This window comes from Lynx rufus, unplaced genomic scaffold, assembly GCF_022079265.1.
Source record: "Lynx rufus isolate CCGP_SWC_20201006 ecotype Redwood Valley unplaced genomic scaffold, mLynRuf1.p SCAF_1, whole genome shotgun sequence".
Taxonomy (NCBI): domain Eukaryota; kingdom Metazoa; phylum Chordata; class Mammalia; order Carnivora; family Felidae; genus Lynx; species Lynx rufus.
Genome location: NW_025814823.1, coordinates 181,028,870 through 181,056,456, shown reverse-complemented (window position 1 = coordinate 181,056,456; position 27,587 = coordinate 181,028,870). Strand labels below are relative to the sequence as shown.

General features: G+C 43.3%; 1 protein-coding gene across 3 annotated transcripts in view; it reads left to right on the top strand.

Annotated features, from left to right (window-relative positions):
- The window catches only part of TENM2 (teneurin transmembrane protein 2), a 943,516-nt gene that overhangs the window by 736,819 nt on the left and 179,110 nt on the right, over positions 1 to 27,587 (top strand). For all 3 annotated transcript variants that reach the window (XM_047073159.1, XM_047073150.1, XM_047073168.1), the window contains 2 exons: positions 376 to 581; positions 22,936 to 23,131. In XM_047073159.1, the coding sequence (XP_046929115.1) occupies positions 376 to 581; positions 22,936 to 23,131 (402 nt within the window). The remainder of the gene's footprint in view (positions 1 to 375; positions 582 to 22,935; positions 23,132 to 27,587) is intronic.

Genomic DNA, 27,587 nt, shown 5'->3' with positions numbered 1-27,587 from the left:
TATTGGACTTGTCTGTGGCTGGAAAGAATAATTAAAGGCTACAAGAATTAGATTTGGTGCCAAATTAATATCACTCTCTTCTCCCCTGCTGATAATTTTACACCCCAGTCATATTCGAGGTTATTGGAAGCTTTACCTGTGCTTCCTAGACTCCAGCTCTTACTATATTTGATCAGTTAATAGTAATCAAAGAAGTTTAGAAAGCATGGTGCCAGTATTTCACATGCCCTGGGTTATGAGTTTATACTTAAAGACAAACTTGCCATGAGTTTAATCGTAATTTTTTTGAAACTCCTGGCATGCAATTAAACAGAAATGTAGAACCAACAAATGTGTACAGATATCACTGACTTGATGTCAATTCCTGCTTTCCAGTGCCCTGGTCATTGAAAAACAGCAGCATAGACAGTGGTGAAGCAGAAGTTGGTCGGCGGGTGACCCAAGAAGTCCCACCAGGCGTGTTTTGGAGATCACAGATTCACATCAGTCAACCCCAGTTCTTAAAGTTCAATATCTCCCTTGGGAAGGATGCTCTCTTTGGTGTTTACATAAGAAGAGGACTTCCACCATCCCATGCCCAGGTATGAACATACTTGATATGAGTTTTAAAAAATTACTACTCCTCACCCACTAGGATGACTATAGTTGGAAGTTGGACAATAACAAGTGTTGGCAGGGTGTGGAGAAATTGGAACATCGGTATGTTGCTGGTAGGAATGTAAAATGGTGCAGCTCCTGTGGAAAACAGTTTGACATTTCTTCAAAAAGTTAAACATAGAGTCACCATCTGACCCAGTAATTCCACTTCTAGGCATATACACAGAGAATTGAAAAGGTTATTTCTCATAAAAACATATACATGAACATTCAAAGCAGCATAATTCATATTATTCAAAAAGTGGAAACAACCCAAATGCCCATGAACTGGATGAATGGATAAACAAAATGTGATATATGCATACGGTGAAATACTATACAACTATATCAAGGAATGAAGTGTTGTTATACACTACAACATTAATGAGTCTGAAAAGTATGGTGTTAGGTGACAGAATCCAGATACAAAAGCCCATATATTGTATGATTCCATTTATACTGTCAAGAATAGGCAAATCCATAGAGATGGAAAGGGGATTAGTGATTGCCAGGGGTGAGAGAGGAGGGAATTGTTACTGACTGCTGGTAGGTATGGTAGGTTTCTTTTAGGGATATTAGTGGTGACAGTCTTACAACATTGTGAATACACTCAAAAACTACTAGAATGTAGGAGCATCTGGGTGGCCCAGTCAGTTAAGTGTCCAACTTTGGCTCAGGTCATAATCTCACAGTTTGTGAGTTTGAGCTCAGTGTCAGGCTCTGTGCTAAAGCTGGGAGCCTGGATCCTGCTTCAGATTATGTGTCTCCCCCTCTCTCTCTATGCCCCTCCCCAGATTGCTTTCTGACTCTCTCTCAAAAACTAAATAAAAAATAATTTTAAAATTAAAAAAAAAACCACTACTAGAATGTAAAATGGCATAGTTTATGTTGTTTGTATGGTGTGTCCAAAAAAAAAAAAAAGATAACATTCCTACCTGAGAAGTCAGCTTTGCTAGCCCTGGGGGTGAATCCTCAGGCACTTTTCAGGTATTCTAGTTATTGTATCAGTTTGTTAAAATATCACTAGGAGACATCCCAGTGAATTTAAAAAGAGTTGTGTAACACTGACCAAAATTCAGCCATTTCTCTGTGATTTCTGTTTTTCTGTTCTACCCTCTACTGAGTTCCTTGGGACATCCTTAGCACTTTGAAAGTCAGATTATCCCATGTTGGGAATGAAGAGACTGGATTAGAGTATGAATTTCATTGTCTCTTCTCTCACCCCTCCTTTAATTTGTCCTGGCAGAGATTTTATTATATACCCACCATTGGGGATAAATTAACACCCACCTAGCTTGGTTTTCTTTTCCAATAAGAATTGCATATCCTGAGAAAAACCACGTAGGGCTTTCCCGCCTCATTTGCTTTCAAATCCGGCAAGTACATAAAGAAGTACATTAGGAAAATACCCCAGTGGAAGGAAAACTTCCTTAACTACCCATTATATGCAGTCAAAGATGACTTTAAAATGTGTTGGAAAGGTATTCATCTAGAAAATTGAATTGAAAGAATTGCGAGCTCTAAACCCATTGGCAAATGCAAAGGCATCAGGCCACCATTTCCTTGGCTTTGGCTCCTGGCAGACATCGCTAATCGCTAATCGAGGGCTGCACTTTGTCCTCAGTGATCTCAATGCATAGATACCTCCCACAGAACCCTCAAGGCAGCTGCTACCAACTGACCAGTGTTGGCTCTCATGATGAAACTTATTTGCAGCCCCATCTTTACAACCTGAAAGTATCACAGAGCCTTAGAGGAGGGCTCTGGGGGCTTTTTGTTTTCTGTTTGTTTTGTTTTAGCATACACAGTCCATGCTATAGGGACCAATATGTAAAGTAGTAATCAATAAATCCTCCATCCATCCACCCATCCAGAAAAATATTTATTGGTTGAGGCACTGATTATTCAGGGATGAGTTAACACAGCCCCTGACCAAGCAGAACTCCCGATACAAAAATTGTATCTGCTCTTCAAAGAGATTCTCATCAAGAGAAAGAGAGGAAGTGGGCTGGCAGGAATCCCTGTGGCATTTCTGTAACTTCTGGCAGGCAGCTGGGTGATGCTCTGGGAAGTTAAGTAAATTGTGAGGTGGTCTCCTTGACCTTCAGGCTCCACTGATTCTACTACAGCACCACTTGCAGTGGTGGTGAAATCTGCTTATTGGCCTTATTCGAGTAAATATGAACATGCCTCTGGGCACAGCTGAGAATAACTTTCCTCTCAGCCAGTTGGATGCAAGGTGCTTTGCTGGAGAAAAACGCTTCTTCCCGACACTGTTCCAAAGCACTGTTATCCCCCTTCCCTTGCATGCTCTGAACAACTAGTATCATGGAAAAGCAAATGATCATGGCAAGTCAAGTAGGTAACTCTGTAACTGAGTGATAGTGGACAGCAGGCAGAAACATACTCTACCCAGTTTCCCTGCTGTTCTGACATTCAGGACTCAAACCCTCAATGACAATGTCTTTTCTTCTTTTGTGGCTACACCACACTGTCCATCTCCTGCCAGGCTAGTGATTGTTCTAGCGGTCGTCCTCTCAAAATAGCTCCACTCCAGGGACAGCCTCATCACAGTTCAAGGGAAGGGAAATGAATAGGCATGGGCTGATGTACGCTGAGGGTTTCAGTCCAGCTGCCAATTTGGGAGTTTAGCGTGTGTTACAGGGTCAAGTAAGCGAGACACAGTGCAGATACTTAGAAATGCACAAGACAGGTACAATATAGGGACACTTCTTAAAAAAAAGAAAAAGAGAAAAAAAAAAACAACTCCCTACACATTCTCACATTCAGTCACTGTCATTACATGCATTCATGTCCATTTGATGAGGTACATTTCCTTAAGGAGACGGTACTTAGCTCCTTGCAGGGATAGGTGACTAACTCACATCTCGAACCATTATAGAATTTCTCATTTCTATTGGCATATCCTATCAAGGAACATAAGTTCTATGGGGATTGGCAGTGTAGCCAAGGTGACTCATTTGAGCTGGAAAGAGAGAAAGAGAAAGATATGGGGAGGCGGTGGAGGGGGATGACTATGAAATTCTATTGGCTGTGTTGCATGAAATAGCTATGCTTAAATTTTATTGAGTATCATGCTTTGACCAAGAGTCTACAAGGTTTAGTATCCTTGTCCAAGGATATTAAATACAGAAGAGAATCCTTTTTTACCTGCTTATATTTCTCAAGAATCAGAGTGTGTCCCAGTTGCCTTTTTGAAAGTGGCTTTTTACAGTGGTACAGAGGCAACATGGCATTAGGGGAGAAAGTCCTGGAATTGGAGAACTCAGAATGGAAGCCCTGCTACATATTAACCAGGAGACCTAAGCCTTGTCCCCTAACCTCTTTTATCCTCCATTTCTTTGTCTACCTACCTTACCTGGCTCACAACGTTGTTGTAATTATACCACCACCACAAACGTAGAATGGGAAAACACGCTGTAAACTAAAGCACAATTTAAATTTTTTTTAACGTTTTTATTTATTTTTGAGACAGAGAGAGACAGAGCATGAACCGGGGGAGGGTCAGAAAGAGAGGGAGACACAGAATCTGAAACAGGCTCCAGGCTCTGAGCTGTCAGCACAGAGCCCGACGCGGGGCTCGAACTCACGGACCGCGAGATCGTGACCTAAGCTGAAGTCGGACGCTTAACCGAACTGAGCCACCCAGGCGCCCCGTCAATTTAAAAAAAATACCAGATACGAGTGTTTCATGGTACTAAGAAACTCTATGTGGCCCTAGCAAACACTGTATATAGATGAGTTATTATGCAAATACAGTTTTTAAAATTAATTTTCTAGTGTTTTTCCCTTCTTATGGAAGAACAAACTGTGTTTTCGTTGCAGAAAAAAATTTCTAAACACACAAACAAAAAGGAGCAGAAACACCCATCATTTGAAGCAGTCCCCTTTCGATAAATGTTTACATATGTTTTTGCTACAATAAAATCTCTAAGTTGTAAAGTGGGGGCAACCTAAGAATCTAAATGACTTAAAATAGTAGAAGGCATTTTTTGTTTACCAGGGATGATTTTGCCCTCCCCTCCACCCAGATTCATTCAGCAATGTCTGGGGGATATTTATGGTTGTCACACTGGGCCAAAGCTGCTACTAACAGCCAGTAGGTCAAGCCTAGGGATGCTGTCACACACGCACAGGACACCCCCCCAAACAAAGAATTATCCCTCCCAGGATGCCAGTAGTGCTGAAGTTGGAAACCCCACTTTACACGTTCACATGGATGAAGGAAGACTTGGTGCCAGGTGAGCCTCATTCAGGGACACAGACCCGTGGAACTTCCTCTATCCAGGCTTTACTAGTTCCCTGTAGTGAAGGAAGGTAGAGCATCTTGGACTGCTTGGATATTCCCCTTGTCTTAGGGACCAAAGCGAGTCTTATCCTAACTTCAGTGGAGCAGGAAGTGCAATCTGGTGTTGACCCTGAGAAGTTGGAGCACTAGATAAATCAACGAAAAGCCCTAGCGACTTGCAATAAAATGTTGGGATACCTGTCCTTGTGGCTAGTGTTTGTGTACACCCTTAATTCTTTCCCTGAAAGTAAACCCTTACAGAATTAATATGGATTGCTAAATTGTCCTTCTGTAGGTTTACACCAGTTACTCTCCATATATTCCTACCTACCAGCAGCAGTGTGCCCATTTTATTTACCTGAACCGTTACATAAGCTGAATGCTACCGTTGTTTAATCTTTGTCCATTTGAAAGGTAGCTATTGTCTTTGAAATGCAACATTTTGACATTCTCCTTTGCATTTTTTAAGACCAAGACAAAAACAAAACAAAACAAAGTCGATATAAGCCATTCTCAACCGACCAATTTGAATTCTTACGGGGAAGGTGAGTGAGGAAGCCTAGTGCATCTTTCCAGGTATTTGAAACCCTACAAACTGTCAGATTTGCTCAACCCCAGTTCTAGGAAGGATACCAATCAGACTTAAAGAAATAATAATAATCTGACCTGGCTACAGTGCTGGACATCAAAGGAAATTTTAAGGCTGTTACTGCAAGTCAGGGTCTTTGGTGGTTAAGGCAGTGAGCAAGTTTGCTTGACAGTTTATCACTGATTGCTACTGATATGTCAAGCCAAGTAAAATCCTTTGTGAGAACAAGTCAATAATCGGCAAATGAGGTACATGATTAACCTGAGACAACAAGATGCACTTACCGCTTGGGAGCCCTGCTGAGACTCACCTTCTTCACAGTCCTGTTTAGCAAATATTAAAAATGTCTGTTTCATCACTCAGACTGATGGAGCCATGAGCCCAGTGACTTCCAGATGGAACATGGAAGCAGAGGGTGGGCTTGCAGCTCCAGCAGATTTCTTAGAGGGAGATACTAGGGATTGTATGGCACTGAGATAGAAGTAGACATTGTCAACCCCTGGTGCTTTTTACTGAGACGTGTCTGTAGGATAAGAAGTAAACTAGCCACAAGGCGCAGTAAACAATAAAGAAGTATCTAGGACACCACCAATTGCCCCATGATCATAGGAAATACATGCAAATTTGGGAGATGGAGCATGCATGGACCACAATAAAATGAGCTAAGCAAACATTCCTATGTGTCTTCATCAGCAGAGTTCCCCTATATGACATTTTTTCAAGCAAATTTATAGATGGTGATTAGTGATGTTAGCTTCTGCCCTCTCAGGTTTATCCCTTTCTAATTTAGAGCCTTTTAAAAAAAACATGGTTTTTTTTTTTTAATTTATTTTGAAATAGAGAGAGCAGGAGCAGAGGAGGGGCAAAGAGAATGAGAGAATCCTGATCACACTCCACAGTGTCAGCACAGAGCCCATCGTGGGGCTCCATCCCATGAACCATGAGACCATGACCCGAGCCAAAATCAGGAGTCGAATGCTTAACCAACTGAGCCACCCAGGTGCACCTGATTCAGAGACTTTTTTAAAAGTGAACTCTCACTTTCTGTGTCCCCTTCTCTCTCACCCTTGTGTGTAAACGGCACATAGTTGTTTTTTTTTTTAGTGTTTACTTTTTGATATTTGAGAGAGATAGAACATTAGCAGGGAGGTACAGAGGGAGAGGGAGACAAAGGATCTGAAGCAGGCTCTGTGCTGACAGCAGAGACCCCACCGTGGGGCTTGAAATCACTAACCCACTAACCGTGAGATCATGACCTGAGCAGAGTCGGATGCTCAACTGTCTGAGCCATGCAGGTGCCCCTACAGCAGGCTGTTTCAATTACAGATGGGACTGGCTAGGTCCCTGGGACATGGGGACACTGAGTGCTCTGAACACACTGCTTCTTTCAGCCTGCTGCCATCTCTGCACCCTCTCAGTGCCCACTAACCAGTCAGATGGGATCTCCCTGGATTTTACCCCTTCCTGTGGAGCTGTGAGCTTCATGCAGAGGGAATATCAGGGTTTGACTGTCAGTTTGCAAAGCACATCACATAGTGATTTAACTTCATTTTGGATGGAGGCGTATTTTTACAGGTGTGTTTTTCAGACTCTTCCTTTCCCAAAAAATCTGAGATATGGAGAAAGGTTTTGTGAAACCAAGAGAGACTTGGTTTCTTCTGTATTGGATTAAAAGTGCTTTTGAAAATGTCTTTCCCAGGAGATCTCTTGTGATTGTCTGGTGTATCCTAACAGGAACCAAAACTGCCACTTAAATGAGTGGGTACCCCCCTGGGCAGCTACCAAGCAGAGCTAAGGAGAAATCTCCAGGGATGCATGAGTTCTATATGAGAGCTGGTGCTGAGAGGGCTGCATGGGAGGAGGCTGTGGATGTTTTTCAAGAAGGGTAATGCTTGAGAACGTGGAACGTGGGGAGAAAGAAACTGGGAAGACAGAGATGAATAAGAGGGGGCAGGACTACATCACATATTCATACTGCATAGGCTCTCAGAGGGGCTATAATTCAGGAGTTTGCAAATTTTCTAAGCAAGGACCTTTATCTTCTAGTGCGATCAGATATAGAACCCCATGAATAAAACGGATAAAAGTTTGGATGGTTTTATTAGCATAAATATAGTGTATAGTTCAAATCCATATTTACTATGTTAATCTCAGTATATGTATGTTTATTATATGCATAATAGAGAGAAAAACTCTCTATATATAGCCACATAGTTAGAGATACAGGGAGAGAGAATAAACTCCTGAGGGTGTTCATCTCTAGGAGTAGGTGAGGAGAACAGGACTGAGAATTAGGTTGAAAAAGCCCTTGCTTTTATCCATAATAAAATATTAACAATAAAGCAAACTCCCTCCCCATCTCCAGCACACACACACAAAGATTGGAAATAAATATGACAAAAAGTTAATATTTATTCCTTTGGTTCAAGTATGAGTATTTGTTACCATATTTTTTATACTTTTCTTAATTGTTGTAATGTCTTTCTCTTTAAGAAAAGTGCATCCATGACAAGCATGAGTATTTTGAGTAAAACAAGCATTAGGAGGCTATAGATGGTGACTTTAATCTTATGTCACTCTCAAGATTCAATTCATTCACATGCTTTGTTTTGTTTGCACTGTTTTGAGAAAAATCACAATGAATATATATATATACAACAGTATTTTCTTTAATCACTTCCCTTACAGCCCCTGAATACTCTTCAGTTAAATTGATCCACAAACTTGAAAGAGGCACAATAGGAAATCATAGTTTCAAGGCTAAATCGCTTAAGATATCTAACAACTACTCACGTCCCTTGCCTTAAATACAGAAAGAGAGAGGTTGGACCCTAAACTTAAAATAAGCTTTGAAACTCTCTTCACTAAATATGTCTCTATTTCTACCTCTGTCTCTATCTCTATCTCACCTTTATGGGACATGTTACATGTTCATTGGAAATTGCTCCTCTGGTTTCAGCTTCTAGCACAAACTTGCATTTCTTCTCTGTCGGGCATTTGGTAGAACAGGAACCACCAGTACAGCTGCTCATACAACTTTATCTGAGCAAACACACAGCACACCAGTGTGCTTTCAAAGAAAGCCACGTGTAGATAAATAAGCTTCCTAATAGATGAGAGCTGGAAAAGTTCAAGTCTATGGTCAGAGATAGTAAGGAAAGCTTTATTCCAACATCTTCACAAAAAATTAATGGCTTTTAAAATGTTTGTTGAAGCCTCTTTCAGGTTAAGGATGTTTCATAGGAAAGCAAAAGTTGTTACAAGACAAAAATATTCATTCATCACCTGATCACTTACAAAAACGTTCTCCACTCAGAGCTCCGTCTCCATTTAACACTAGTTAAGGTAATAATAGAAAGCATTTGCTGGGGGCTCACTGTGCCGGGGACTGTTCCCCATGAATTATTTTATCCTCCCAACAACACAGTGAGGTAGGCAGTATTAGGAGCCTACCACCACTTTACATGTGAAACAACTGAGGAAGAGTTCAGAGCTGCAGCGCTGGTACATACAGGGTACAGCCGTCACACCTTTCTTTTTTCTCCCCTCTGGTGGGAGCAGCCTGCACAGAGCACAACGCAAGACCCGACAGAATAAAACTACAACTCATGCCCCGAACGGGAATCTCACTGGTTCCGTGAGAGTGGTGCCAGAGGTCTGCTCTAAATCGCTGGGGAAGCCTTGGTAAACGTGGATCTGGCTGAGGTAACATAGCTAAATATGCGGCAGTGAGAAGTAACAAGGGGACAGAATCGGCACTTCAAGAAGACGATTATAATAACATAAAGAGAGGTCCTAGGACATTTGACAAAGATGTCCAGTATGTTTACCGAAAGATCCCTTTTGATTGTGTTACACCAGTCAAGCCAAAGTGATGCTGTATTGTTCTCGAGTACTCCATCGATTCGGAGATGCACATAATGGTCATCTTTGACATCTCTGAAACCAGGATGTGTTTTGCAATCAATGAGGCTGAGAGACAATGAAATGTTTGCCATCACATTTTTTGTGTGCGTTCTAACAATTAGAGCATAGTTGCTAATATCACCTGAATTACCCTAAGTCTGGGAGAAAAAGAAGGTGTTCATAATTAGAGTTTCATTCTTCAAGATAAAGGTCTAATCATTTTCCCATTTGTTAAGGACATTCATTTTAAGTGGCCTTTCATTAATTCCAAATATCCTCCAATAATACACCCTGTTGCATGTGTCAAGTCAGTGTGGAGATTTAAATATAATTTTTTTAATATATAAATACACAAAAATAAAGCTTAAATAAATACTCTGTGGTGTGCCTAATGCTGCTGTTCCCAACACAGAAAGACATGGGCAGAAAAGTATGGACCAGTCCAGACTGCCTGGTCATGAATTTCAAACTCTAGTACTTCAAAGCTGTGTGACCTTGGACACGTCACTCAACCTCTCTGTGCCTGCATTACCTCAGCTGTAAAATGGAGATAATAGTATTATACATTCGTAGCATCATTGTGAGATTTAAGTGAGGCAATCGTTATAAGGCACTTAGAACTGTGTCCGCGTACAGAAATGATATGTTACTATTATCGTGTTTTTCCAAAGCCTCTATAACACAAGTCCCCAAACAAACAAAACAAATTTCAATTTTTTAAAAAGATAACCTTTATTTGTGTTTTTCTCATTATAAAAGCAATATATGATGATGCTAGGAAAAATAGAAAACATTAACATTTTTTGGTATATTTTCCAGACAGTTTTCTGTTCACATATAGCAACCATTCTTACAAATATAGGATTATACCACACATAGTTTTTACCTTGATTCTTTGCATAAAGAAAGGTAGGGAACATCTTCCTAAATCTAAATATTCTTCCATAAACTCATTTTAAATGCTTCAAAAGTAGTCCATTCTAAAGATTAAATTTTTTTAATCAATCTCCCTCTTTCAACATTATAATTCTACCACAGTAAACATCTTTGCAGGTTTATGTTCGTGTATTTTTTTAATAATTTCCTTAAGATGAATTCTTAAGAGTGGAATTGCTGGCACAACGGATTTACAATATGTCAAACTTTTATAACAATAATAATAGCCAGGAGAATAGCTGACATTGATTGCTTACCATGAGCCTGGCCCGACTCCTAATGGCCTTCAGAGGTAGGTGCTTTTACTATCGTTGGCTTAGGGATCGGAGAGTGGAGATTCAGAGAGCTGAAGTAACTTGCCCAAGGTCACGCTGCTGCCTGATGAAAGACTGAGACCATGCCCTGAGAGAAGCTGGCCAGTGCCTGTGATTCTGTTCCTCTTTAGTGCTTGGGAAGCCATTTTGTGACTGGACATGTTCCCAGTTCACTCCCTCTCTTCAGAGATATATTTGATTTATTTTCACAACCAGCCCCCAGAAGATCCTCCTATTGATCTTGGGAGGGCGAGGAGCCAAATGTGACATTTTTGATAAGCCATAGGCTAAAGACAATTAGATAAGAATGTGCAGTAAATAGGAACTCAACATCAGTAAGGCACTGAGAGCTAAAACCTCCATTTTCCTGGCCTCATGGTAGAGGCTTTATGCATCTTGGAATAGCCTTGAGATGTTCATCAGTTTCATTGAACTTGACCTCTACACTGTGGCTCACTTGGTCTTCAGAGAAATACCTTCCACCCTTCTCCAGGGTTGGATCAAAAGGCAGCATGATGAGAGAGCATGAGCTTGTGGGAAGAAAGTGTGAAATCAATTCATCTATGCATTCAACAAATGTTCACCAAAAGTCTGTGATCTTTGTTGGGGATACAGAGATGAAAGGTATTTGCCCGACATTAAGGAGATGGAGACCTAACGAGTTAAGCAACAATGGCAGCATCATGTAGGGAGGGCCATGAGGTGCAGACAGGGCAGAAAACAAGAACTGGGAATTGGCCTGCTCTGGGTTGGAATCTTATCTCTGCTATGTAGTAGCTGAATGTTTATGGCCAACTGTCTCTGGATTCAGTTTCATCATCTGTGAAATGAGGACTATGCTTCATCAGGTGGTTGTGAGAATAAATGAGATAATGCCTAGCAAATAGTAAGCACCCTGCAGAGATCAATCAATCAATCAGTCTGACTGGTCTACAACTCTTACAGCTCACTCACAGGTAACTTAGCAACCAGTAGTCTCTACAGGAAGAATGGTGAGGCCTCTGGCAGAAACCAGCACGGGCACACACAGTGAGTTGTAGTTGGTCCTCCTCAAGCTACTAATCCAGATTGCAAAGATCTGGTTCTTCCACCTCAGTCAAGTGATTTCTGTCCCCTCTCAATCATTTTGTAAACATGTGAGGTGGCAGGGGATTGGGATCCCTCCCCTGGGGCCCAATGCCCACTGCCTCCAGCCATGTCCAGTCTAAGCACAGCTCTCTGTGGGATGGGAGAGGTGGACGGCATGACTCCTGCTAACACTACTCTCTTGTATGTTTCCTGAAGCTGCTGCCATATATCATTTACAGAATTTGTTCTTGCCCTTTGTATAATAAACTAATCAAATGTTAGCTGTGATTTTTATTAAAGAGTTGGGTAAAGGAGTTTCAAGATCATAAAAATAGTCCACCACTTGTAAACTGTGTGGGATTTTAGGACAGCTTCCTGGAGGAAATGTTCCACAAGCTGAGTCTCAGAAGACAAGTTAAGCAGATAAAGAAAGAGGAAAGATCTTTTCAAGCAGAGGGCAGTGAAGATACCCCTTGTTATGGGCACTGTGTTGAAGCTTCACATGACGATTGTCCTCATTTTAGAATCTGTGCTTTTCTTGAGCCATCACTCACCAACGATGGCATAGCTTTTCTTCTCAGTGCTGGCTCTTAAAAGACCAGGAGCCACAGAGGAAGATGGCCCCTTTGGAGGTTTAGAGGCTGTGACCCCGTGTTGAGTTGTTGCACATTTACAGCCATGTACACAGCCCCAGCTAGGAGCACATGTTAAATCAAAGGAAAAAGTGTCCACACATCACAAAGCTCTGAGTCACACACACTCTTATGTACTGAGGGAAGGTCTTGAGAATAGGAGATTAGGACTTAGAATTTTTAACTGCTTCTCCCTATTCTCAAAAATTTCATATGAAAGGGCTAACAATCTCCCAGGGAGATCCTGCCTTCAGATAGAGCCACCATTTTTGCCAAAGGCATGTGATAATATTGGATTCCACCCACATTAACTGAGTACCTACTCTATGCCATGTGTCAGGTGCTGCAGCAATGGACAAGGCAGAGCTGGCTCTGCCCTTGTGTGGCTAGTGGGCACTGGCATTGAGACCCCTCCAAGAATTCACAGGAAGTGTCACCCAGCAGGGAGTGCATTATCCCTGCCTTGCCCTGGCTTCATTGTTTAAGGTTTACCCCTGTTTCCCTTGGGAATCCCACTCTGAAACAGCTACAGGAGAAGGCTGGCTGAGATGCTCACCATAGTGGTTGTGAGAGTGCTAACTCACCCTTTAGTAGTGGTAACGAATCTATTTTTGTTCATTTTTCATCCCCCCTATACCACCACCCCCCATTCAGAGACATTCAAAACATACTCCTTTGAAACTTGAAAACCACAATTTTAGGCTTGATATATGGTGCCGGGGGGGGGGGGGGGACGCGGAGAGAATTTACAGAACCCATAATCTGCTTATCTTCAGCCAGCAAACCAGCAAAGCCACTGCCAAGCCCAAAGGGCCCTCCTAGGAACCAGGCACGATGAACACACCAGGAAAGAAGCTCGCTTCTTATTACAAAGAAGGCTCTGGTCTCATCTTTTATAACCATTTGTCAGAGCACTCAGTCTCTGCAAATCTCCCACTGGCCTCCCATCACTGCTAAAAGAAAAATCTGAAGTTGTTCCGGAATGTCAGCCCTATGAGGTTGCCCATTAGGTCTGCAGTGCTCACAGCAATGCTTGTCCATAGTAGGGGCTCAGTAAATGTCTGATGGCATGTCACTGACCACTCTTCTACAGGCTGGCTAACCAGCCATCTCCTCCTTACTCCCTCCACCCCACCACCCTGGCCCTCCTGCTCTCCCCCTGTCACGCCAAACTCACTGTCTCAGAGCATTTGCATTGGTTATTCCCTCTCTCTGGAATGTCCCTCCCCAAGGTAATAACTTGGCTCCTTCCTTACTTTTGTCAGGTCTCTGCCCAAACACCATGCCCTCAGCCCTTTCCTAACAAGGGAGTCTAAAACTGGATCCTCCTTTACACTTTATCACATACTCTGCTATCTTTGTCTCACATCAACTTAATTTAGGTATAGTTTACAAGCCACCCAATGCACACATTTAAAACAATTTTTTAATGTTTTATTTATTTTTGAGACAGAGAGAGACAGAGCAGGGGAGGGGCAGAGAGAGAGCGAAACACAGAATCCAAAGCAGGCTCCAGGCTCTGAGCTATCAGCAGAGCCCAACACGGGGCTCGAACTCACAAACCGCAAGATCATGACCTGAGCCAAAGTTGGACGCTTAACCGACTGAACCACCCAGGCGCCCCTCAATGCACACATTCTAAGTGCACACATTTTAAGTTTGATTCTTAAAACGTAAAAACTGTATGTGTTTGTGTAAGCACCATTACACTCATGATATAGAATATTGCCACTGCTCGAAGCCTCCTGTGCCGCATGCCTACCTCATCCCAACCCACTACTGATCTGCTTTCTAGAGATGAGGTTTGTCTTCTCTCGAGTTTCATAAACAGGGAACCCTGTGTCCTTTTGTGTCTGGCCTCTTTTACTCAGCATCATGTCTGTAAGATTCACCATGTTGTTGTGGTATCGGTGGCTCATTCCTTTTATTGCTGAGTAGATTTCCAATTATATGGATAAACTATAATTTGTCCATTCACTTGTTGATTGGCATTTGGGAAGTCTTTGATTTGCTTTCTTTTTTTTAGTCAAAGCTCATCACCCCCTGGCATTCTATTTGCCCATAGCAGTGCCTACCCTTGGAGGGCAGGAGTCTTGTCCACATGACTTGTTGCTGGACCCCCAGTACCCAGAGCAGGGCTAGGCTCATAGTCCATGCTCAGCATTGGTTGAAAGCACCAATATTTTTGCATTCATTTCCCTTTGTAACATAAAGCCTGGGCAAGGCACGCTTATGAGCTGTGCTTCCAATCTTTCTCTTCTCTGAACCCCAGTCTAGGGAACTTTAGGCCTTCCAGGTAAAGCCAGATGTTAAGAGGGCTCCCTGCCCAGCCACATCCAGGCTAAGTGTGTCTGCACCCCATGAGCCTGACTGTGATTCCTGAGTCCCGGTGGTTTAATCCTTTTGTATCACTCGACCCTCACTCTCCTGCCCTCTGACTTCCAGGACTGGTGCTCTCTCTCTTTGCTGGTTTCTGTAAGAAATTTGGCCACATCTTCCCTTAGTTTTCTTTTTCCTTTGGATTTGGGAGTGTGAGGAGGGAGTGTCAGGAAGGGGCTGTGTTGTGGCCTAGGGGGTCCCCCACATCTTGCTGTTCTACCCTCCCTTCCCTGTACCTCTCTGTAGCTCCCTCTCTTTCCAGTAACCAAACAGATTCTGCCTTCATCCTTTCAGGAAGGTCCTACCCACACCCATGTTCCCTGGTTTCTTACTTTCTACACTAAGCAGTTTGTTAAAAGGCTGTTTTCCCCCAATGATATTAGTACAATTGTTTCATCTCGTTACACATGGGCTGGTACCCCCTAAACCATAGGCACCCCAATTTGTCTTAACATAGCTGCTCGTGAGAGGGAAGAGATACTCTGAGCCGAAGAAATGAGATTCAGAAAATGAAATGCATTGTTTGTGCCAAATATATTTCTGTTTATACTGCTACTTCTCCTGCTAGTAGCTCTGTGGGCTTCTTTGGGAGTCTCATTATGTCACCACATACCTTCCTGCCCTTGACCCATTGCAGACTTTCTCCTTCCCAGGAACAAGAGAATATAACACTTTGACCTCCCTCTAGCTGAGCGAGCCTGGCCAACACCAGGTACTGGCTGCCTGTCTGCTTCATGGAGCAGTCTGTAATGCAGTGGGTTAAGGGAATGCCCTCTGAGCAGTCTGCCTGGGTGTAGACATAAACTCCACCACTTACCAACTCTTGAGCTAGTTAAGTAGCCTCCCTGTGCCTCAGTTTCCTCATGTGCAAGGTGAGGAGTAATGATTCGTATTCAGTAGGGCTACTGTAAGCATCAAATAAGGTAGTACATTTGAATCACTTAGAACAGTGCCTGGCCTCATTAAATGTTCCCTTATGGTGTCATCTGAACAGTTAGCAAATAAAAATACAAGAAAACTGCAGAATGTTGACTAAAATTTCCTAAAACCTTTCCTGCAGACATTACATCTTCTCAGTGGTCCTATCACCAAAACTCCACTGCGTTGGTATAGACTTCACTCCCACACCGTTTCCTTTGAGACTAAATGTTTGTCATTGAATCACACAAGACCTTTACCGAGTAACAACCATGTGCCAGGCACTGCTCTAGGCACTGGGGATGCTCTGGTGAGTCAAACAGACAAGTCTCCCACTCTTCAGAGGCTTGTATCCAAGAAGAACGAGATGGACTATAAATTAAAAGATAATGAGTTGTGGTTTTTCAAAGAGAGATGCGTCTTTGCTGAGGATAGAAAGAAGTGGTGGTAGAGGCATTTGGGATGGGGGTTGGGGGCGCCCGAGCTGAAGTTGCCGTGCTGAGGCAGAGGGCTGACAAGCAGGCAGGTGTGAGATCAGGAGGAAGAGTAGGCCAGGCAGAGGGAACAGCTCCTGCCAAGCGCCCTGAATCTGGGATGAGTTTGGCATGTTCCAGACACAGAGAACAGTATGGCTGGACTACAGGGACAAAGAAGTTGGGAGGTAGGCAAAGGGAGGTTATAGACCAGGGATGGCCGACACCCGGCAAAGCCATCCCCACCTTTCCTGACACCCTTTATCTCCCTTTATCATCTACTCCAGTGGGGCATCCCCTGTCCTCAACCTGCTTGCAAGTCTGGCCCTAGCACTGCTGGGCTCTGCCTTCCAGTCCCTTCTCTGATCAGCAGCATCTTTAGCAGACTTACACAGCAGGCCCGCGACCAGATATGCTGGAGGCCAAGTGCTTGGAAAACTTGAAGTGACCTCCCGTAGTTGTTAAGACCCATGCAAATCCAAGTTCAGGTCTGTGCTTGGCCACCAGCTACTGTCAGTGGCACTGGGTATGTTACTTTACTCCTGTCACAGCCATTACTCTCTCCTGAGAAGTGGGGAACAAATAAGGTTTCTGGGAGGATGAGATGAGATAACATATGTCAGCACTTGCCATCATGCCTGGCACATAGCGAGTGCCCAGATGATAGATCTTATTTTTGATGGTTACTTTTCCCACTGCTGCAGGAAGACATGTGATAGAAGAATCAGGGATTCCACCCATGTAGGTGCGCCCTCCCGTACTCTGTGCTTGGATCCTCTCTGTCTTTAGTCTGCTTGATCCTTACCTGTGGAGTATTGCACAGAGCATTGTTACGGTCAGCAAATCCAGGTGCTGTGTCCCTGCAAAATCTAGGGGTTCTTTCTCATAGAAGGTGGATGAGCGGCCCCAGCAGTGCATACATCTGGGCCTAGCAGCATCTGGTTCAGTGACTTGGACACTGGTAGTGGGAAGTGCAATGGCATCCTAACCAAGACGGGCAGGGCCACGCAAAGGGAAGCCAGCCCCCACTGGAGCAGGGCCCTGCTGCTGTCATCCTTCCACACTCCCCTCAGTACTCAGCCTCTTTGAAGGAGAGAAAGGAACTTGTGCTGAGCTTGAATGAGGAATTAGCCGGTCACACTTTGCCACAGACCTGGCTGGAGGCAGGAGATGAACAGGCCCTTGTGAGTGACCCACTGCTACCACTCGTCCCTGGATGCGACCAGAGACCCTGTGGTAATGTGGCTTCAAGCAGCCCTCACTCACACACGCTGCTTCCCTGCCATCCTACCAACTGCTGAGCGTGCCCTGCCATCTGAGGTAGAATCAACATCAGACTTTGAGAGGCCAGGGACGCTGCCAGCACGGAGCAAGGGAGGCCGTCCGTGGGAAATGTCAACATTTATTGCTTTTCCCGTCCACATCGACCCTCAGCAAGCAGACATTCCAAATGGCAATGAAGTTATTTTCCCCCTACTCAGGGTCCTGGACCCAGTAATAACATCTTCCTGAAGGGCAATGAGTCTGTCTTTAACCTTGCCCTCCTTGGCAGGTGTGTATCAGTGTGGCTTCCAGAAGCATCTCTTGGCGACACTCCCTGCCTATGGATGCTCTCCCTTCTGGGAGAGTGACAGGCCCTGCTCGATGGTCCTGCCTCCTTTTCTCTCTCCTGCAGCTCCTCCTGCAAACTCACTAAGTTATCTTAATTACCATTCCTCCTTGGTCTCTGCCAAGAAGTAGGGGAGATTTATAATTGGATCAGTCAAATATTTGCTGTGGTTTATTTTTTTGCCTCTCCAGCGCTCGTAAAAGTTGCATTTTCATGCCACTTTTGGTATGACTGATGACTCAAAGGCATAGCCCTCACGTTGAATGCCGACATAGGTTATTTTTCAAAGGCCAAGGAAAAATAGAGAACTTGGGGGTGGTGGGGGTGTTTATTTGGGCTGTTGCGCTATCACCCTCTGGGTGGCTTTATTGCCAAGCCGAGAGAGACAAGCTGCCTTGGGAGACAGGCTTCCTCCCACAGCCAGCCCATGCACACGTACACCCCCTACTGGGATTTGGTCATGTGCCTCCTAATCTCTTCCAGGGCTTCAGCAAATCTATTAGATAGAATGTGCTATAAAGCAACCTCTTAGTCAACCAAGCACAGCATGATCTCCTGAGCATCCCTATATCCAGGACTGATCGTGATGAGGTCTTGGAACAGAGGAGACAGATGTCCCTGGTACCAAGCCTAAGTTATCAATCCCCAGTGCTGGGTCATGAAAAAGAAACTCTGGCCAGGGCCTGTGCCTTTGGAAAATGGCCTCCTTCTAGTGTCAGCCAGGCTGCCAAGCAAGCTGGCCAGCCTGCAGTCTAGGAATCCGAGAGAGCAGAGGCTCTCCTAGACTAGATGGCCTCCCTGCAAACCAGCTTCTCACTGAGCTCCTGCTTTCCCCACCCTAGAAGGCAGTCTCTGCATTTGGTTGCATTGATCCATTTTGTGCTACCAGCCTTCAACCTTCCCAAAGTCACAGAAATGATAAATGGTGCTCTGTGATGCTGCTTAGTGCCTGTTCACCTGTGAGTAGGGTAACTATGTATTCCAGACTGGAGCACTTTCTGTAGTGAAAGGAGGAACAAGAAGTGTCAATTAGGACACTCCTGGTCAAACTGGGGTAAACAGACACCCCACACAAAATAGGTTGGGGCTTGACTCAATGGCAAATATGCGGGAACCCACCATGACCTTGGGGAGTAACAGGGTACAAAGAGAAGCATGACGTCAAGATAGGTTCTGCTGAAGTAACAATGAAGCCTCAACAACTCATTGGCTTGGTGTAATAAGTGTTTATTGCTTGCTCATGTCGTGACTTCAGCCTTCCTCCAAGGGCTCATGCTCAGATCCAGGCCATTCCTGGCATGTAGCTCCACCATCCTGGGCTGTAAAGGTGCTCTGGCACCCTCCAGAGGCAGATAGGGGTGAAGAGAGAGCAAGTAGGAGGTTGCACAGGATGTTTTATGGCAGGGTCTGGAAGTGGAGCTCATCCCACAGCTTATATTCCATTGACTGGAAAACCACCATGTGCTCCCCACCAGGCAGCAAGAAGGCTGAAAAAGAGTGAGAGCCCCGATGTAGACAATAATCAGCAATCACTACCACGGTGGGCACTAAGAAACAGTGTCAAAGTGGGAAGGGAAGACAAGAGAAGGAACAAGGAAAGTCCTGAGAAGGAAAGCAGGCATTGTACAACACCCCGCTGACATTTGGGAACGGGATGTCATCATGGCCTCCTACAGTCAACTCTCAAATCTTGATCTATGGGAATGTGCAACCACCACAACATCCCATTGCATGCATGTCCTGCATGGCCAGGTGGTCCACAACTCAGCCGTGCTGTCTGTGACTCTATCCTGTCCTCTTTCTTTCAATACAGTGCATTAGGGAGTGCAAGTGATTATTATTAGAGACAAAACCTTGAATACATTCCAATTTTGTTGCTTTTCAGTGGAATTCATTTACAAATTTAGTATTTTATTAATTTGGTATTTAATATTTACTCATCAGACTCTGCTTGAGATCAGTGAGATGGAGCAGTGAACTATGATAATGATAAGTGAAGCCTTGGGGCATGTGTACCATGCACAAAGTACTGTTCTAAGCGCTTGACATGAATTGGTTCACTTAATCCTTACAACAATGTTCTGATATAGACACAATTATTGTCCCCATTTTAAAGATAAGGAGACTGAGGCACAGAGAATTTAAATAGCTTGTGTGAGTGTCATGGCAAGTAAGTGGCAGTGCTAGGATTCTAACCCTAGGTAGTCTAGCTCAGAAGTCCTCTTAACCTCTCCAGCAGACAGGCAAACCCCTCCCCCTCCCACCTTCCTGGGGTTTACATTCTCCTGAGTAGACTGACAATAAACATAAAAATAAGCTGTATGATTGTAGAGTGTGAGAAGTGATTTGAAAAAAGCAAAGCACAATAGAGGGTACAGGATTGAAGCACATCAGGCATTGTATTGTATCACATCCACATGTCCCACTGCCCTGTTTGACAGCCCCTGGCTTGCAGATTCTTCCTTAAATGAAAACTGCCCTCCATGCTTCTTTGGAGTGACTCAGAGGAGCCAGCCAAATAGATGCCTTCTCTCTCCTCTGACACATACCTTTTCCCAGAGTAATCTGATTGGTTGGACAGCTAGAACTGCTGCTGGTCCTAACCCATTTCAGTGCTCTTGGCCGGCCAGCCAGCCAGTCAGTTCAGCAAGAGATGACTAATGTCCAAATTAATCGTGAGCAATGGCCCCCCACACAAGTAATCACCTTCCCCAAACTTTTCCTCATGGGGGTGATATCGTGGGCCCCAAATGAAGTATATTCTTCTCACCTCAGCACCAAGGAAGTTACACTCATTACTCTGGCTGACAGCAATTTGTAGACATGGGTCTGGGTAGTTGGACATTTACGAGGTTGCTAAGGAACAAATGCTTTGGTTACAGAGGTCTCCGAAAGAAGCATTGGTTTGTTGTATCACCTCAAATCATTTATTTTATCCCATAAAGACAGGTGTGACCAATGGGATACGGGGTAGAGAAAAGCTAAATACAAATACTTGTTTTCTCAGAGATGGGGAAATTTTCACTTCCTAAGCAATGACCATCTCCAGCCCCCAGATGGAAAAACTGGAACCAGGTACTTCTCTGATCATTCTAATTTGCCATTAAGTTTCTCATAGTCATGAGGTACTTAGTAAAATTGTTACTCCTTCAAGATGCTGCCCTAAGCATTATGTCATGTCATCCTTAAAACATGCCCAAAAGTTGAGTATTATTATTCCCTAATGTGCAAACCAGGAAGAGTCTAAAAGCAGATTGATCAACTTTAAACAATAGCAAAAGGCAGTCAGAATTCAAACCCAGGTTTGTCCGATGGTAAAGTCTTTGTGCTTAGAATTACAGACTCTTTTGTTTTCAATGATAATGTTTCAGTTGGGAAAAACTGGCAATCCTAGTGATGGGGAAGTCACATTAATAGATTCCTGAAGTTTAATTCTATGAACTTCATGAAAGAGGTTATAGTAAATGTCTGTAACCTATAAAATCCTTTTTATGGAGGGGAAGTGGTGAGAGAAAGCTTAATCCCACAGTGGTGGTTTTTATCTGCTAGAGACCTACACTTTTGAATGTTCTCTGGAAGTCACAGAGCAACTGACTTTTCTGTGCTGTGATTTTGAAGAGTTCACAAGATTAGACCATTTCTACAGGGGTCTTATCGATTTTCTTGTCAAGTAAGAGACATTAGTGTCCTCTCTTCCTTTTCCTTCATCCTCTCTGTCCAGCCCATGGTCGAACAGTGTCCCTTCTTTCTTAAAAACTTTCCTCCAAAGTTGTCTCTTCTTCTCATTGACCGTCCTAATCAAGACCCTTGTCACGTCACATTTGGATTTCTGCAATAATTTCCCAACTGACCTGGTTCTTTTCATCCTCCCCTCTAGAACATTTCGTATCCTGCCTGCAAATGAATTCCTCAAAACATTCCTTCCATTGCATCAGTCACTGCTCAGGTATCATCAGTGGCTCCAACTTGCCCACCAGAGTATTTCACCATTCTCTAGGACAGGGCTTTCTTGGGTTACATTTGCTCCCCATTCCCCTCATCTTGGTAGCCTTCACTGACTACTTTATCTCTCATTGATCCCTTCTAATTATGAGCCCAGTTTCCACTGAAACAGTATAATATTTAATTGCTGGTTTATCTGAGAGATCTAAGTCTAAATTTTTACTTGGTCACTTAGTGGCTGTGTGATTTTGACAAGTTGTTTGATTTCTCTGAGCCTCAGTTTTCTTGTCTGTAAAATAAGACACAAATAGTACTTATCTTTAGGATTTTTGCAAGAATTGAATGAAATGATGACAGTGATGATGATGATGATGATGATGATGATAGCTGGCTAGCTAACATGTATTTTGTGTTTGCTCTCCTCCAGGCACTGTTCTAAATATTATTCTTCACAACAACCTATAACATAGGTACTATTATTTTCAATTTTGTAAATAGGGAAACTGAGGCACAGATGGGTGAAGCTAATGCCTGATTCTGGCTACACAGATAGTCTAGCTACACAACCATCATTCTTTTTTTTTTTAATTAAAATATATTTTCCATACAATGTTACATTAGTTTCAGGTATACAATATAGTGAACACAACCCTCATTCTTAACTAATCTTCTATTCCACCTTCCCTTGGTAAATGATCAGTAAGTTGTAGCCGGTAACATAGCTCTATACTTCCTTATCTGAAATTCTTGGGGAGCCAAATGATTTTTGGAATCCAGAATTTGGAGAATTATAAAAAAGTTATACTTGGCACATACTAGATATTATATAACCTAGTAGTGATTGGACCAATTCTCTCTCTCTCTCTCTTTCTCTCTCTCTCTCTCACACACACACACACACACACAGACAAACACACACACACACACACACACACACACACACACAAAGAATGATCAAAGTTTGGGCTTTAAAGCTTTTTGGATTTCAAACTGCAGAAAAGGGATTATAGCCTTATAGAAATAAAATTATTAGCAATGATTATAAGCATAATAAATGGTGGCTTATTATTACAACTTCTGTGACTCTTCTTTTACTGGATGAGCTCATAGTAAAATGTGCTCAAACATTCCTCAGTTAACTAATGGGCTGGGAGGGGAAGGTACTAGTCATGAGACCAGATCTTTAACCTCTTTCACACGTGGCACTCTCTCTTCTTACCCTAGTATGACTTCATGGAACGTCTGGATGGGAAGGAGAAGTGGAGTGTGGTTGAGTCACCCAGGGAACGCCGGAGCATACAGACCCTCGTTCAAAATGAAGCCGTGTTTGTACAGTACCTGGATGTGGGCCTGTGGCACTTGGCCTTCTACAATGATGGCAAAGACAAAGAGATGGTTTCCTTCAACACTGTTGTCTTAGGTAGGTGTGGGGTCTCTGAGGTGATATGCCACAAGGCGAAGAACGGAAATGTTCTGGGTTTCTCTGTAGAAGGCACATCTTCCAATGTAGTTTCTACTGTATGAGAAACCAAACCAGAATCCCTTAGTTAGACCTCATAGTATCTTTCACCTAAAACTAGCCCTGATTAAAATGGGGAGACTGACTACAGGATCCAGTTGTGGTAAATAGCTTGAATCAGACAGACTGGCTCAAGTCCTGGCCACACAACCTACACAAATTGTTAGACTTTTTCAAGCTTCAGTTTCCTCATGGTAAGATAGAACTAGGACCCATGCCATAGGGCTCTTGTGAGAATCAAATAACATAAAGTCTATAAATCTCTAAACATGCACTGGAGCCAATAAATACAGACCATTCACGTCAGCTCAGAATTTCTCTTAAAAATCCAGGAAAGCCCAAAATAAAAAGTTTTAAAAAGCCATAAAAATAAATCAAGAAAAGGATATAGACATAAGGAAAAAAATCATATCTTCGTTCCCACGTAGGTAAATCTCAAAATGCTTTAATTAAGTACTTGTCACTTTTGGCATGTTTTAGCCCTGGTTTTTTTTTTTTTTTTTTTTTTTTAGCTTTCACAGGAGAAGCTATGGTTTTATTCAAAATTTCCTCTTATATGTGCTTATAAACCCCTGAAAGGGCCATTAGTTTGAGAAGATTTTACAAAGTTTTCTAAAGCAAACCTGAAGGATTTTAACAATTAAATAAGACACAGATATTTTCATTATATCTATTTTGTCATCAGGTTTTTAGCCTGACGAAGATAACGGATCCTGGGTAGAACATTTGTGAATTGGGGCAGTGTTAGACGCATTTCACAGAGGAATACACTGAGGCTCAGAAAACTGAGTCTCTCCAGGTCCCAGGATGTAGACATGGTAGAAATGGCATGGCCTTCTGGGCCTTTCTGCATGTTGTCTCCAATGTGTTTAGTTGGGCATGCTGAGGTTCACTGGAGAAGCCTCGATAAGGTAGTGTCATGAGGAAAGACCTGGTAATGGAGGATTAAATCCCAGATTTTCTTTCCTACCTCCTAACTGGGAAAGTCACTTACCTCCCAGAACCTCAGTTTCATTTGTGAAAATGTAATAACTGTGTCGTTGAAGGGAAGGATGATGTGACTTTACATATGGACCGTGTCTACAATGGAGCTAGTAGTCACTGAATGAGAGCTGATGGTTTTCTAGGAGCCCATCTTGTACAGCTGTTTCTTTCTAGTGACTGCATTTTCAGAACTTCTCTATTGGCCACATGGATTTCTCTGAAGGGTTCCTTGATTCTTGAAAGATCTATGTAAGCCAACCTAGAATGCAGGTGGCAGTTTGTTATCCATAGCCACAACTTCCAAATTGTATAAAATCAGGATTTGGTATTGACCATAGCATCACAGCTAAACCTTATTCCCTCTGCTAAGGAAAAATTGGTCCTATCAGGACTAGCCAAATGGTCTAAAGCAGGGGTTGACACACTGTAGCCCATGGACTGAGTCTGGCCCACTGCCTGCTTTTATAAATAAAGTTTTTCTGGAGCACAGCCATGTTCATCTGTTGACATATTGTCTCTGGCAGCTAAAACAACAGAGTTGAGTAGTTGCAACAGAGACAGTTTGGCCAACAAAACCTAAATATTTACTTTCTGTCCCTTTACAGAAAATGTTTGCCAACCCCTGCTCTAAACTAATGTTATAAACTTTGTATCATGGAAGCCACTGGAAAACGTCTTCCTCAGTGACAGAAAATTTCCAGCATCAGATTACATACCAATGGGAGATAGAGAGAAGCAAAAAGTTTGATAAAAACCAGCTCACGAGAGGAAAAAAGTAGTTTGAGTTGTTGAGATTAAAAGAAATCTTGGGGCACCCAGGTGGCTCAGTCGGTTGAGCGTCCACCTTCGGCTCAGGTCATGATCTCATGGTTTGTGAGTTCAAGCCCTGTGTCGGGCTCTGTGCTGACAGCTCAGAGCCTGGAGCCTGCTCCAGATTCTGTGTCTCCCTCTCTCTCTGCACCCCCACGCCCACTGCTAGTTTTGTGTGTCTCTCTCTCAAAAAATAAATAAACATTAATTTTTTTTAAGCAATCTTAAGTTTAAGAACATAATGAGAGGGATGCCTGGGTGGCTCAGTTGGTTGAACATCCGACTTTGGCTCAGGTTCATGATCTCATGGTTCGTGAGTCTGAACCCCGCATCGGGCTCTGAGCTGACAGTGTGGAGCCTGCTTGCAATTCCTTCTCACTCTCTGTCTCTCTCTGCCTCTCCCCACTCACTCTCTCGCAGAAGAAAAAAGAGAGAACATAAGAAATTACATATTTTTGTCACCTTATATTTATACTCAAAAGGTTTAGTACAAACATAAAACCACGTGCCATAAACAGCAGCTGGCTTAGTTGGTGTCTACAAGGACTCAGTGAAATGGCTAATAACGAAAACAAGTACACATTTATGGAATGCTGACAATGCGCTCACCTCTGGATCAGGCCCTCTGGGAGTACTAGGCCAGTCAACCCATAGAGTAGTCATGTGAGGTAGGTACCTCCAGTATTCTATCTTCTAGTGGAGAAGCCACCACTGAGAAAAGTTAAACAACTTGCCCAAGGTCATACACCCTAATCCAGGGTGGAGTCAGCATCCAAACATTCCAGAGCCTGTGCTCTTAACCACTGGATTGCTTTGGATTCCAGCCACATAAGTCCCTTTCCCACTGCACAGCAAATTTTCTGGGGGCCAGATTATCTAGTAATGGCTTCTGCCTTCCCTCTCCTTTATCCATATAGACACAGACGTTGTGGTAGTGAGATGCCCTTCCCCCAGGCCATTACCCTCATTCCCCTGTCAGAGATGAGAATAGCAGTTCTCCCCAGAGGATTTCTCTTGTCTGGACTGTAGCTCAAACAGAAAGTCAAAGGTAATCGGCCTAATAATTGGGCAGACATCTTGATAGAGCAATGATAGTAATTGCCCTGAAATGCAGGGAAAAGAATAGTGTTTTATTTGGTTCAGAGGTTTTCCCACACATACCTATTATCAGAACGTTCTCCGTCAAGAGCAGCCAGGAGCGCCGAAAGCCCCTGCGATATGAAACAGAAGGAAAAATGTTAGACGGGTGTCAACCAGCGATCACACTAAATATACCTTTGACTCAGGGAAGTCTTTTGATGTGTTTTGGAAAGAAGCAGCTGCTTTCAGAAATGAGTTTCATCTCAGGGGACAACAGAGTGGTATACTCAAAGTGCGGTGCAGATTTACTAGAGGCCACCCTCTGCCTATGTAAAAACCGCATTTCCTGGGCGTCCTCTCAGCACCTGCCATTGTTCCTCAAGAAAACTTAAACCAGGCTGACAGAAAGGAAAACTGATAATATCACAACAGTACTATTTAATCCGATGTTGCAAAAGGGGGACTGAAAGTGTGGGCTCCTTTTATATTTCAACAGCACTATGTGATTGCTTTTTCTCTCCAAAACTGTAGAAATGCTGAGAAAATGCAATGAAAAGTACTCATCATTACAGCTTTTGCTTATATTGGATTCTCCTACCCTCCTACACACACACACACATGCGTGCACACACTTTGACAACTGTTTACCAAGGACCTGCTGTGTACATTGAGAATACCTCAATGAATGATTCACATCTGGTCTGTTCCTCATGGAGCCTGGTGAGAGACGACACACACATGAAAGGGTGATTGTGGGAATTACAGGAACACAGAAATGGATATAAAAACCTCCTTGATTGAGAGAAGGTGGGGAAGGAAGATATCCAGGAGCTAGGTATTTTGTAAACTGACATTAAGGATAAATACCTCAGCTAAAGAGCAAGAGAGGTCCTCCAGCGCAGCAAAGAGCTCCGTCCTTTTGCATGAGACTCTGGTGGCAAAGAGCTCCCTCGACCTCTGCTGCCTTATCTCTAAAGTTGGTAGATTTGGAAACAGAGTGCTTTGAGCTCAGCAGTGTCAGGGTTTTTTTTTTTTAATGTTTATTTACTTTTGAGAGAGAGAGAAAGCACAAGCAGGCAAGGGACAGAGAGAGAGGGAGACACAGAATCTGAGGGCTCCAGGCTCTGAGCTGTCAGCACACAATCCAACATGGGGCTTGAACCCAAGAACCATGAGATCATGACCTGAGCCACAGTCAGAGGCTCAACCGACTGAGCCACCCAGGTTCCCCTCAGCAGTGTCAGTTTGTACCAAACCATTCCCTGACCTGGATGCTGGTTGAGGGAGAAGCAATCTCTACCTCACTATAGGGGTGACTTCTTAAAATGCAAAGTGGACAATGTTATTTCTATGTTGAAAACTGCTTGTTCCCATGGGTCACAGAAAAGAATCCAACTATCTGCATGACCTACAGGGCCCCATATGGTCTGACCCCCTGCCTGGACCTCTCCAAACTCATTTCATGGCACTCCCTTCCTTTTTG